General features: G+C 34.5%; 1 protein-coding gene across 1 annotated transcript in view; it reads left to right on the top strand.

Annotated features, from left to right (window-relative positions):
• Positions 1-14905, top strand: part of Hcrtr2 (hypocretin receptor 2) — a 95491-nt gene that overhangs the window by 59618 nt on the left and 20968 nt on the right. The window contains exons 2-3 of the mRNA XM_026398956.2: positions 4906-5084; positions 10284-10527. Coding sequence (XP_026254741.1) covers positions 4906-5084; positions 10284-10527 — 423 coding nt within the window. The remainder of the gene's footprint in view (positions 1-4905; positions 5085-10283; positions 10528-14905) is intronic.

Raw genomic sequence — 14905 nt, 5'->3', positions numbered from 1 at the left:
TTATATGTTTTTGATTAATTCAGAATAGCAGTAGACTAATAGTATCACCATAGTTTTAGTTTTTTCTACATGTAACTATTAGTTTTGAAAAATTAACTCTGTCCATATGTGATCTGATAGACTTTAAAAGCCAATTTATTATAAAGTAAATTTACCATAAATGTAGACAATAGTGGCAAAGAACTTTTATAAATTCATATTTTGCTTTCCTGTTTAAATGTCAGTTTAGTTTCTAGTTTTAGGTCCACACAGTAACAAGCAAACAGATCAGTTCATTTCTAAAGATTGTATTTGTGTGCTCTTTTAAAAATCCCTCTGAATCATAGCCTGTGGAGGTTCTTATGCAGCTTGAGCCACCTCCATCTGTTTGTCATGCAGACAAAAAGCAAGAGCTATACATCATCACATTCTTTTAAAAAAAAAAGACATGATAAGACAAGGAAAAGTAGATTTTTATCTTCTTGGCACATCTGCATTTCAGAAATCTCTATTCAACAAAGTCCTTGTTTAAGGCAGATCTTCATGCAATCTGCATTCTGGTCTTCTATTACCTTCTTTCACCTCTTCATGCTCAATTTCTTTCCCCTGTTCCTGGTTGAGAGCTGCAGGCTTTTAATTGTAGAAACTACAAACAGACCTTAATATTGATGTATGATGTCATTCACAGAACTGATGTCAAATGTACTATCCAATTCAGGTCTTGGGACTTTCCCAAGTTCACCAGAAGGCAGTATACAGAGAATGACAAAAAATAGCCTACTATGTCAAGAGAACATTGAGAAGCAATTGAGTTCTCAACTCTCAGATTTCATTCAAAAGAAATGGAGAAAGTAAATACTCCTTTCTGTCATTTGGGTTTTCCTTTCCTTTTAAAGACTTTTCATTTGGGAGAATGTATCGTACCAAAGTACCAAACTATAATTTTATAAAAGTCAATTTAATTAACAGTTATTGCAAAGGGAAGCACTAATTTAGTTGAAAAGGGGATTTAAATCGACTGTGGGCAATGCCAGACAGAAGAGGACATGAGCAATGACCTATACATAGAATATGTTTGATTAACAGTGAGATATCAAACTTATCCTGGTGGTCTGAATATTATATGGGGAGCATTGCCAGATACAAGGGGAAGACCCCCAATGGTAGAATGGTAACCGGAGAGTTTTATACTTAGTTGAGAAGAAAAGAGACATCCTATCAAAATAATATAATTTTAGTGAATAGCATTATTAGATAAGATACACAGGAATAAAGACAGATGTACTGTAGAGGAAAATATTAGGTGGTCTGCACTATTGTAGCTAATGGTTCCATGGATATGACATTGGGTATTTGCAATAGGAAAAGAAAGATTGTGATAGAGCTTGGAGATATTTTGGAGATTTCAAACATTGGCCAGTAGAAAGAAAAAGGAAAGAAATTAAATTTCCAATTTCAGGAAAAGGTGAATTTTATTTTGTACCAATTTGGTATGCTATCAGAAGAAGGAGGTATTCACTTTGTGACTTTTGTACTTGAATGGGTGAGTTAACTAATGAATGTTAGCTTAACAAAAATTTAGGATATTTGCACCTAGAGATGTGTGTGCAGTTGTGAATATGTCATTTAGAAGAAGGTACTCATAATCTGGAATGTGTCATAGATCAGGTGACAATAAGCAAAACTCTGCTTTGTATATGAAAAACTACAATTCCTTTTCCCAGCACAACAAAGCCCTGGTAAGTAAGCATAGTCACAATATATAAATATTCAAATGAACGTAATATAAATACAACACCTAAGCTATATTAAAATAGTATAGTTGTAATCTAGCATAAAATCTAAATTCATTTTTTTCTAATTGTCCCAGTAATATTCTTTATAGATTTTTCCCCCTTTTTACCTCCTGAGGATTCAAAGGTAAAGACAGTGTAACATTTACACAAGAAAACCAGTTTCTAGTCATTAGATACATATATGATCCAAAGAAGTGTGACTTTACTCTTAAGAAAGCTTATAAGATTTGTAGTGTCTTAATAGAGAGCGACCCAAGAAATCATCCTGCTCCTTGCTGCTTCAGATGGATCTCACCTGGAGACGTGTGTTCAGTTACAGATAGTTCATTCAGAGCCATTACTGATCCTCTGGAGTGTGTTCAGAACAAAAGGACCATGGTGATGTGGGATACAGAGCCCCTCAGGTGCACGTAATGATTCTGGAGATCTTTTAAAAGGGTGAAGCAAAGGCTAGGGAATGAAAAAAATCTGGTCTTTAAATATTTGAATAAATACTGTTGTAGTTTGAAATCTTCTCCCCGCTCCCTGCCGCCATATAAATGATGAAGTCCCAACTTGATTAGCTCAGAAGATGACCTGATTTGAAAATGGGGTCATTATAGATATAATTTTTGAAGATGAAGTCATATAGGGTGAGCCTTTCCAGCCGATGGTTATTATTCTAAGATGGCCATGTGATGACAGAAACTCAGGATGACCCACACCTGATGATCCAAGCAGAGACTTCATTTAGGCAGCTGCCCAAAATGTCAAAATCACCCAAGTAACCAGAAAACCTTAAGAATCTGGGGAGAGGCAAAGACAGATTTCCCTGCAGATTTTGGAGGGAGCATAGCCCTGCTAATACCTTGGTATCTGATTTATGATCTCCAAAACTGTGAGACAATAAATTTCTCTTGCTTTAAGATGCTCAGTTTTTGAAGTAGCCCTAGAAGACGAATGCAGGTACAAGTTTAAAAATTACGTAAAGTCTATTCCTTGGGTTCTAAGAAAGAATTAAAAATGAGTAAGCAGAAATAAAAGAGAAGCAGGTTTCAACTCAACAAGAAAAAGGACTTGTATGTATGTAAGTATGTAAGAAGGACTGGGAATGTGGCTCAATGGTTGAGTGACCCTGAGTCCAGTCCCCAGTACCTGCCTCCCAAAAAGGAGTATGTAAGGATGACCATGTTGGGGGGATGAGATTTAAATAGAAGCTCTCATGCATATAGTTGTTGTTGTTGTTTTTAAAGTTAGGTTAACTTCTCTATTCTTGTTTCTCATGTTGAAAAGAATGCTTATAGTATTCACTTCATGGTGCTATTGTTGTTAAACTAGTTTATAATTTAAAGTACCTTATACAGGCATGGCATGCAATAAGTACTAAAGGAGTGTTTGTGGAACATAGACTTCCTTTAATGTTGGTTAGATGCTGTGCATTAATAGTCTTACCATTTCTGCTTTTCCTCATCTCCAAAATATGAAGAGTTGAAAGTCAAACCAGAACTAATTGCATTTTTCAAGGCCTATGTCCTTTTCTAGATCCAAGTTTCCATGATTTAGGCCATATGTTGAACAAATATCAGAAATATGATGTTTTTTTGCCAATTTTCTTCTTACAAACTGTGACAATGTGTTTGTCAGTTGCCTAGGGTGTGTGTGTGTGTGTGTGTGTGTGTGTGTGTGTGTTTCAAGTGTTTATGAGAAATAAATCATGCTACAGCATCATTTTAAAATAATAAAGTATCATTTACCTAGTTAAGGCTCACCTGAGTTTCTCAGTATTACTGTGCAGGTGTTAGAGAAAGAGGTGAAATATTCAAAATGAAATCATCAGAAATCTAAGTAGTTTATTAAACTGACATCAACTCATAGCTGATGGCCAATTTCAGCCTTAGAATCTGATAAAAGCATATCCTATAATATAAGACTCTTAATAAATGGCACATGTTAATCAAAAAGAAAATCTTACTCCGTAATGTAAGTTTAACAAAATGTACTTTTATTTCTACCCTCTATAAGGTTACTAATCACTGTATCATTTGGGTGCATGGGTGACATCTCTGATAGGTTAATAATACCCCAGACACATTCACAGCTACTTTCAGTAAAGCAAACCCATCAATAGACATGGACACCTATATAATTTTGGAGCCAGTGATTTTGTAAACTTTGCACACACCAGACAAGTGGAAGACCAAGAATACGGGAACTGGATGTTCTTTTAGGAAAGAGCAACTGAATGAGATAGCACAGCTTTTAAACTGGGGATGTTCTACAAGGCAATGAGGGAGGCCCGCTGTGAGAGTACTGAAAAACAGGTTTGATTTGAGGTTGATGTTTGGAGACCATCAAGAATAAAAAGGAGGGAGGATAGAGTTTCCAAAAGTTATATGTGCTTTGTTACAACTCCCTCATTTTTGTGAAAGAAGGCAGCCTGTGTGGTGAAAAAGCCAGCTTTTCACTTGGAACTAAATCCCAGTAGTAACTATTTTTCTATTTCACGAGCCATGTGTTCTTAGACAAGTCTCATGAATTCCCTGTGTCTCAGTTACCTCACATTTGCATGTGGGTGACGTCTTCCCTTAGGAATGTTGTGAGGATTAAACAACTTAAGTATATGAGCAGTCCAGCTCAGTATTTGGCAATAGTAGGGGCTGAATAATTGTTGGCTCTTGACTTTTAAAGATAAGACTTTTTCTCTGTTAGAAATTCCAAATGCAGTTTAACAGATTTGGGTAAAGATCATGGATGTTGCAAACCGTAACAGTTGGTTGAAAACCACTGGCTGCTAATTCATCTTAGCTATCAAATATTTTTTGAGGCCCTTCTGCATTGCTGAGTGCTGGCAAAATAGAGGCTAAATAGAAGATTATTCTTTAAGTTCTGATAGCTGCAACTCAAAATCCAGTGGGAAAAAACACAGCCTTATGATTGATCGAAAATTATGTAGCAAGTCAAATGAACAGATTTTTGTGCATGTAACTCAGCATCCACACAGATTGACTAGTTCAGTTTAAAACAGTACAGGTTTCATGACCTTGCCTATTCAATGTAGGGACTTTAAGAAGTCTTAGCCAGATAGACAGAATTTCCCTATTGACCCCTGCTTCTTTTGCTTGCTTACTGTTCCCTTTCCTTCTTACATTAGTTTGTGTGGCCGTGTGGAAGAACCACCACATGAGGACAGTGACCAACTACTTCATCGTCAACCTCTCTCTGGCTGACGTGCTGGTGACCATCACCTGCCTTCCTGCCACGCTGGTTGTGGATATCACAGAGACCTGGTTCTTCGGACAGTCCCTCTGTAAAGTGATCCCTTACTTACAGGTAATTCTTTTATTACATATATTTTCAATTCAAACACAGACACTACCAAAAAATATATATTTTCAATAGTAGCTAGCTATGGCCTTGGGTAAACTAATGAGTAGAGAAAGAATTATACTTTGCTGGGAACTGGCAGACTTAAGGAAGATAATACTTGAGATTTTCCTGGAAAAACAAGTTAAGGTCTGAGTACAAAATAGAGACATAAAGCTGTTAAAGTATCTTTATAGTGTTACACAAGTATTTGGCTTCTTTGATTTCTAATCTCACCATTGTTAAATAAGGAATTTGAAAAAATTAATGATTGAGTTTCTTCCAGTACAAATAATAGGATATCTGTTTTTACAACGGTTTCTTTTCATGTGGAGGAATTAAGAGGGGGGTCAAGCACTACAGTGAACAAGTTTTGGTGTTGTTCTGGGGCTACCTGGTTTGGAAATTGTTTTGCTGTTCACAAATGGCATGCTATCAAGTCAAATACTCAGACTGTTTGCAATTCACTTATTTTACAAGGATGAAATCTTTAATGAGATCTATCTCATATGTTGTTGTAACAGTTTGCTTAGATAATTTACATAAATGCCTTCGCAGAGTGATTACCCTCTGATGATCTTGTAAACATAATATGTTCTCAATAAACCTCAGTTATCAACATTGTTATTGCATGTTTTATTAGTCAACAGCAAGGGCAGGTTTTCTATATTTAATTGCCATATAAGACCTTAAAAACAAATACTTTAAGAGAGTAATCTTCTAGTTCTTCTTGTAGTTCTGAGACCTTTGGGGAAAAAATTTCCCATGATAGTGGCCACAGCCACACTATTTAGACATAAATTCCCTTTTAGGAACTGGACAGTAAGTGAAATGGTGGCTATTCAACCTGTCTTCCATAGTCTTCCTCCACCTTTTGTCTTATTCTCTCCAGTTTTCCAGGCGGGGATAATAATATTTGCAGGAAGAGAAAATAGGCTTCTGGTAACAGAAAGTTGGGGGAGACCACAAATAGCTCATTACTGGAAATTATATTGTTTGGTCTTTTAGAACTGAAATGTTGTAAGGGATTTTCAGCTCAATAGTTCTTCAGTGACCTCTTATAAAGAGAAGTGATAATTTTTAAGGTCAGACATCATTTGCAGACTAGTGGAAAATGCCCTAGAAGTTGTAAGCATCATGCACATATGTTTAACTGTAAGGTTAGTTTGGGTCAGCCTGCTGCAAACCATGAACAGATTATAAAAAATGAACTGTAGCAAAGTTTTTGCAAGAGATAGTAAAAGGAACAACAGACAAGTGAGTACCTCTGACAGTATTTGCATGGAGGCACTGGGAAAATTCTAAGGAGCAAAGAATTCCAATATTCAACTGCCTGTGGTACTTCCAGAAAACTTTTATTATTTTTTGAGCCATTAACCATCAGGAGGAAATGATGGGGCTCTTGTAATTTTCAGAATGGCTCTAGTTACCCAGATTCTTCAGCTGACTAAGAGTGTCTTTGTGTCTTCTCTGTGAACCAGAAGCTTTAGTGGGGAATGCAGTGATGAGGAGGGGTGCATCACCTTATAGCAGGTGCAGCCCTATTCTGATGCATAACAATACCCTGCTATGGAGCAGGTATTTCAGATGTCCTGTAAGCACTAAAGGACACACAGGGGGGGGGGCAGCAAGGAACCAGTAAGTGATGCAAGCAGGCATCTCTCCTGAATTCACTGACAATGGTCATCCATACCTCATGCTTAACTGCAAGTCCTGCAGTTAAAAGAGCATCCTCAGTTCTACTTCTGTATAAACAGGGTCCAGTTAGTTGATTCCACAGTTGGTTCTCTTCTCTACAAGCCATGGAGGAAACAAATGAGCAGCCACAGAATGGAAATGACTCATTCTCTCCATTCACTCATTCAACATCACTTCTTAGCATACAAAGAGTTTCATGCACTGACAAAACTTACGTCTGAATTCTCAATATTTATTGCTTCCTTTCCATAGAAGTTTTCCAAATGTCACAAATAGTGCCAATGGATAATAAACCTTGAGTAGTTTTCTCCTAGATGTGATATTCTGAAGCTAATGAATTTTATCTCTGAGGTGATATTTATGTCCTATTTAATATTTAAAAACATTACATAATTTCCAGCCACGTTTTAAGGTTATTTGGTTCCACTTAAGATTTGTAGGGCATTTACTAATTCTCTATGATTTATGTGTTCTTTTTCTTCTAAATACAATACAACCTTTAGATTTATGAGTGATGTACTATAACACTTTGGCAAAGACTCAAACAACTTAATAATCTCACAAACGTAATAAAGCTTAGCTGAATAATTAAAATGACCCTTTTAGATTTTAATAATTCTATAATTCCAAGACCATTAACATTTAGTAGAATATTGACTGAAAATAATCATGCATTTCACTCAATGACAGGAACAGATGATTATTTTCAGAGTGAATTTATTTTTTAAAAAAACGCTGTATAATGGGCTCTGCATAGGAACTGCTAGAAAAAGAACAAAATCCAAGTGAGATGTAGGTGGTACATGTAGGGTGGTAAGACAGGCTTTCTTACTCCTTCAGTTGTTATATTTTACTACCTTCTAATCTATTAGTGCCTATCATCCAAATTTATGATTTGGCAAGATTTCTATTCCTACCTGTCATGGACCTTTGAGATTCTTTTGGCATACCTTTATGCTAGCATAAAAAAGGATCCTTTTCTACCAAAGGAAGTCCTCAAGCATTGCCCTCTGCATTGGTGCCTCTAGGATGAGTGACACCAAGAACCTGAAGGCAGAACCTGCTCCCATCATCTCACATTCAACAACATTCATAATTCATACTAGACTCATTTCTCAAAGACTTACTATCAGGATGACACAAGCTAATATCAGCATGTAAATGAAAAAGGCACCCAGAAGTAAACTCCTAGAAGTGAAAAGCAGCAACAAATCTCTCATTTATAATCACTTAAGGTAAGATGAAATTTTATATCCCCTCAAGAAAATCTTGTAAATTGGATGTTAATTGCATACTGGTGTGCCTTATACACCTGCAAATATGGATGTAGCAAGAGTGAATATTAAATCACTGATTGTCAAAGGTGCATTCAATGGATTCTGCTGTGAGGATCACACCAGCATATTCTCTCCCTTCACTATACAAAACAGATGGCGCTGCACCCTGGGTACCTCTTTGGCACTGGACATCAGTCTTTCAAGTTAGCTGGTATGGATTTATTATTAGTATATAATAGTAGTGGTAAATACTAGAAATGACATTCAAGTTTGAAGTATGCTACTTCTATCTCATTCATCCAGGTTGATTAAAATTCATGAATAATAAATTACTAAGCCTTGATGAACACTTTACACTTCTAATTGCTAGAGAGGATAAATATAGCCCTGACCCAGTAGATATGAAAATAAAATCAACTGCAGATCAAGACTGCCATAGTGGATTTCCTGGGTTAGCCATGGAATCAAGAGGTTCTAAGTACTTGATTCATTTTTAATAGGTCAAGGGAGGAGTGGAATTTAGAGAGGAGAGGGAGAGAGAGAGAGAGAGAGAGAGAGAGAGAGAGAGAGAGAGAGAGAGAGAGTGAGAGTGTGTGTGTGTTAGTTGAAGGCACTCTAACATAGCACAAAAAAATTATCAAGAATCATAAGCCTGTCACTTATGTGATGGTCTGGAGCTCATATTTTGATCTCAACTAACTCTCTCTACAATTATATTTTGTGTGCTATTATCATCCACATTTTATAGAGGAGAAAACTGAGGAATAAAGAGGTTGAGTAACTTACCCAATACTACCAGATGTGCTTCTTGCCTAGGAAACCCAGTTTTAGAATTGATCCAATTACAACCTTCTTTCTCTCCCAAAGAGATTCAAAAGAATCAGAGTTGATAGAAATCTCATCTTGCTGATTTTTTTCCATTTAACAGATGTACACACACACACATAGCCCAAAGTGTAAAATATTGTGTGACCCAATGTTATGTAGTCCACTGGTGGAAGAGTAAGAATAGACCAGTTCACCCTAACAGTTAACCCAAAGCCCTTTCTTCTCTTCTGCACTGAATCTTAGCCCCCTTTCATTTATTTATACCTGTAGTAAACGCATTAACAATGAGCATCCTTATGTATGAAGCAATTATACCTATCCTTGCTGCACACTATGGGATCAATACAATTAAGACAGAAAAGAAGAGGAAAATGATTGGATAATATCTATTACTTTACATTGAGGCTTTTCACTATTAATTGAGTAAAAAATTGTTAATTACATAAAGCACTTTAAATGCTGTGCTAGGTTTTCAGGACACAGTTGTGGAAAAAAAAATTCTTTCTGCCATAGGGTTTTGTTGCAATGGAGCATACACACAAATGAACAAATTAAATAAGTAATCCATCATATGACTAGTACTAAGAAGAAAATAAGAAGGACCCTCTATTTTTAAGGGTGAATTTTGAGACTAATATCAGGATCAATGTTTCATTCAGTATAGAAGAATCCATTAAACATATTACATTTTGTGTGGAAATAAGATTAAATGCTTATTATTTCCTTAAAGCTCCAAGACAAAGAATCATTTGTGGTGGTAGTATTTAGAAATCTGGACTGCTGGACTGGGTGAACCTAATCTGATTGTTAAGAGGCAAGTTGTTTATACTAACAGTAAGCAAACTATGGTAAGGAGATCCATATATAGAATTCTCTTGTCACATGACCCATGCCTTTATTTGGATGCAACATATTAGATATCAAAGTACAAATATCCCTTATTATTTTAAAATATGAAATGAGGTACCCAGAATTCAAGTATGAAAATTGAATATAATTTCAATCAAATCCCTACATGATGATTTAAAGGAAAGACATGTTATGTTATTGTCTTTAAGTGAAAGAGAATTTTCCAGTTCATATCACTCATATATGTTTTATTTCTGTCCATCCAAGGATATGATTTCCCCTGTCAATGGCTAAGTGGGAAAACAGAATCATGATAGTAATCGTCATAGTAATGTTAGTAACAGACTTCTATTTTTTTTCTTCTTTTTTTACGTAGCTTTCCTTAAATAGAAATCACTTACATGAATTGCTTTTTGGCAATCTTGGTTGTGCTACCTTTGTAATATGGTAAATATGCTATAAGCAATGCTTTTGACACTTGATGCTTCTCCTGTACTTTGTTCTCTTCCTCTAGACTGTGTCTGTGTCTGTGTCTGTCCTAACACTGAGCTGCATTGCCTTGGATCGATGGTATGCAATCTGTCACCCTTTGATGTTCAAGAGCACAGCCAAGCGGGCCCGGAATAGCATCGTCATCATCTGGATTGTCTCCTGCATCATAATGATTCCTCAGGCCATCGTCATGGAGTGCAGTACCATGCTCCCCGGCTTAGCTAATAAAACCACTCTATTTACAGTATGTGATGAGCGCTGGGGAGGTAAGCATATTATGGCCCATGAGCTGACATTAACATTACACCTGAAAACCAAAAATAGTCATTATAAAGCTGGGCTTATGTATCTCACTGGTATTTGTTAATTTGGTTTTGCACAAGTGTGAAAACCAAGTTGAAACCCAAAACAATTTTACAGAATAATTCCACCTTAGTCCTTTGAAAATGTTATATGCACTATTTTCCAGTGTCCAAATTTTTCAGAAAGGAAATGAAAGAAGAAGCTTATTCTATAGTCCAAATTTTGTTATTTTCATTTTTCTTAAATTCTATTAAAAAGCAGTCAAATAATACAAATAAAAAATATATTCTAGAATAATTAGCATCTTCTAAGATGGTCGAACCTCATGTTGTCTCAAGTTTCAAATCCTCTGATGAACCTCAAATGCAACTGCTGTCTGATTTAAAACCACATCCTGGAAACATGTCCTTGGAACACGACCAGAGGTGACTATGTGGACTTGTATTGTTCTGAGTGGTATTATTCCAATTTGCTTTCTCTCTTCTCAACACATCAGTTGATGAGTTTTATCATTGGAATAAATGTTATCTGATCAAGGAGTTATGTTAATTAGGAATCACTTCTGTTTTTCCATCTGACATGTACAATAGCAAAATTTAAATAAGCAGAAGTGCTCCTTTGGTTCAAAACTAGTAAGAATGGGAACATTTTTGTCTATACCTGGTGCTGGCACAATCCTAGATATAACAAACAATGATAGAAAGTAATCCTGCATTTCACATAGCATACAGCAATAACAAAACTATCACATAAAGGAAGAAAATAATGTGATTTCTTTTGGATAAGTGTATTGCCTGTCTCATATTTAGGCAACTTAAACATAGTAGAGTGCTTGTTTGTGACAAAAGGGCACAGTTATGCTTATTAGAAAGATGGGTTAAAAGACAGTGTACCCCAAGGATTGTTTATAGATACGTTGTTTACAAATGTTTGAATATTTGAATTTCTGATAATTCTTCTTTGGTGCTTTTTTTGAACACAAAAGGGGAAAAATCAGTAATTGAGAAATATGCTTTCATTATAGCAATATAAAATTAAAAGGACACTGGGATTATCTTATATTGTCATTAGACCTGCCAAAAACAGCAATTTCATCCAAATTTTATTACCCCAAATATTAAGTAATCTTTTTTTAAATGTAGATTTACACTTCCTTTATAAAATCAGAATTGGTTTGCCATATTTATTTTCTGGATCATCTTCAATCTTACAATTTTTTTCCTTTAATAATATAGACCAAAAAATGAATGGAAAGTTCCAATATTGTACGTGTATTTCATAAATGTCTTGTGTCCCACTTATTTAATGTTCAAACAACATTATGAATATTTAGAGTATGCCATGAATTTTGCCAGCCTGAAGAGAAGTAGACTCTCCCTAATTGAGCATATTCATTATAGTGAGGCTGAAAAGCAAATAAACAAATATTTATAGTGTGATCACTATATTAATCTAATATAGTCAAAGTGTTAGGAACACAAATGAGAGAACAAACTTAGTCCTAGCCATTTGGACAAAAGTTTACAGAGGAGTTATGAACATTTCAGCAAAGCATTAAAAATAAGTGGGAATTCTGGAAGAGAAAAGGGGTGTACCAGGAACTAGCAACCCCACCTAATGGGAACCCACCTAATGGGAATTTATCACTTCTGGAACACAGAGCAGATAGGCTAAAAAGTAAAATTTGAAAAAAAAAAGGTATGTTGAGGACAGATTGTGACATTGTGTTTCTTATACAGTTCCTTAACAATATTTGAAAAACAGCTTCAAGTTTGTTGCTCAGAATCTTTTAGGTAATGTATGACTAAATTGAGAGCTAGAGAGATAAAACTATTTGTTCAAGATTATAAAATCACATCTGCATGTAAATCTAAAGCTTCCAACTCAAAATCTGGTATCCTTGAAGATTATGAAGATTATAAATTATGATAAAATACTCAGTTATTATTCAACATGTGTCAGGAGTATCTTCTCTATTTTGGTATTGGTTTCATTACATATTTATGGACTGTCACATAAAGTTCTTATGTATTCCTAAGTAATGAAGGAGCATTAATTCCTACTAACAAAAAAAGTTATAAAGCTATGAATCCTGTCCATTATTGTTATTGCTATCAATTTACTATTGATATGACAAAATAGGCACATTATTTTTTCTTGCCTTTAAGCAATAAACATAAATTAGCTTTTTAAATATTTAATGTAGTTGCTAATCACTTAATGTTTTTAGAGGAATACAAAATAATTCCAACCAGGTTCTAATCTTATTGTTCTATAGATACATCATTTATTAAAATGATTTTATATTCCATGAGTCCTGTCAAGTAGAATATTTATAATTCTATGTCCAAGTAAAGATGTTAAAATTTGGGATATGTCTGATAGTCAAAACCTAAAAACACCATAGGAAAGTACACTTTATAATGTCACTTTTCTAAATTCAAGTATCTCTAAACGCCCAATACATTTGAACTCAATTTTAAAACTTTTGCTGTAAAATACACTCTTATTTGAGATTAATTCACAATCTGTTTTTTTCTTGTCTTTCTCCTAAATTCAACAAATAATACAATTATAAAAGTAAACAGTGATATTTAATTTTCCTACAACCAATATCACAGTGGAGAAAAAGTCAGAAAAACCATGTGGCCAGTTGATTTATCTCTATCAAATTTCTTCTGAGAAAGTCCAGCAAATCCTGTTTTACATGTGGTAAAAAATAACTTGGAATCATGTCTCAATGGAAATATTATACAGAACATATAACTGTTATGAATAAATGATTTCTGAAACAAATAATAGTCATCATGCCAATATTTTGTTTGTTTGTTTTTTAAAAATTGACTGTAAACCACATATTCTGATAGACACATGTATACTTAAGTAAATATGAAGTATATTCATACTACTGATTTTAAGGATCTTGGTGAATAGCTCTTCTCTTTGTATGTGTTCACTGCTCCACTGACATCAACTCATACTCCTAAGGTTTAAAACAATTGTTTCAGAATTATATTCCTACTTTCTTGAAGGCTTGGTTTGTAAATTCATGGTTCCACGTGATAAAAATCTATTGAAAAGGAAGTTATTTCTTTTTGCACAGTCAGAAAAATAATCACTTCACTACTCATTTAGCAAATCTTTAATGAACATGTACTGTTAGTCAAACATGGTTCTGAACACTGGGGATTGATGAATAGCTCTTCTCTTGAATATTACAAGTTATTCTTTGATGGTCTGAAAAAAATAGTGGCACTCTTCTATAAGAGTAGCTTATTATGAGGCTTTCAAAGCATTTAAATATGTACATGTGTGTATTAATTGGAACATTTATTAAAAACATTTGTTAGAGGAGAAGATAATAAAGCATATTAAAGATTCAGGTACATTAAATGGACCCATGAGTTTTGAAATAATGGTCAAATTTAATAATATGACAGGAATCTTTAATCTCTGATTTCAAAGATGGCTTTAAGAACTTCATTTGTTCCTTATTTGTTAGATATGTATATGTGTGTATAAACATATATGAAACATACCTACCTATGCAAAAAATTTATTTAGATTGTAGATGCCACCAAGTGAATAGAGACAAAGATTTTTTAATGGTTGTCCATCTTTGAAATGCTGATTTCTAATTGAAATAGTCCTCCAGGGAAACACATTTTATACAGCTCCATTTTAGGTTATATATAAGTGTCATATAATGTTTAGAAGACATTGCTTATCATTTTATACAGCTCCATTCTAGGTTATATATAAGTGTCATATAATGTTTAGAAGACATTACTTTATCTACTACAGAAAGGTTTCAGAGATATTTTCAATGTACAATTTAAATTTTCAGTGGCATATGTGGGTTTCCTATTGGCCTGTGCTCTCAGCACAAAATGAGGAATTTAAGACTATCATGTTTCCCCAATTATCTATTATAATCTCCTTATTAAAACAATCTATCCTTGCCTGGAAATATAATTTTGCTTGATCAACTGATCTCCATTTCAGTGTTCATTATCATAATATGCATTTACTAGCCAATTACATAATTTTCCAACTATTCATAAGTACACTAAGCTGCAAAATAAGGTTTTGCACCCATCTGTTCAAAACCCAAAACTGTTTTCACAGTGATGATATTTTTTAAAAGTTAGCTATAAAATCTACTTTCCTTCCCTCAGTCAATTTAGTCTAATGCAGACATCAGGGCTTCACAGGTAAGTAAGCTTCAAAGATAATTTTTTTTTTTGTTGTTTTCTAATGTGGAAAGCTCATGTGACACTTTCTTCAAAACAAATAAAAGTTCAAAGCCACTTAGGTGCCTGAAAAGTGCTGAGGTCACCT

The sequence above is a fragment of the Urocitellus parryii genome, chromosome 8 (assembly GCF_045843805.1).
Source record: "Urocitellus parryii isolate mUroPar1 chromosome 8, mUroPar1.hap1, whole genome shotgun sequence".
Taxonomy (NCBI): Eukaryota; Metazoa; Chordata; class Mammalia; order Rodentia; family Sciuridae; genus Urocitellus; species Urocitellus parryii.
This window is presented reverse-complemented; position numbering and strand designations above follow the sequence as displayed.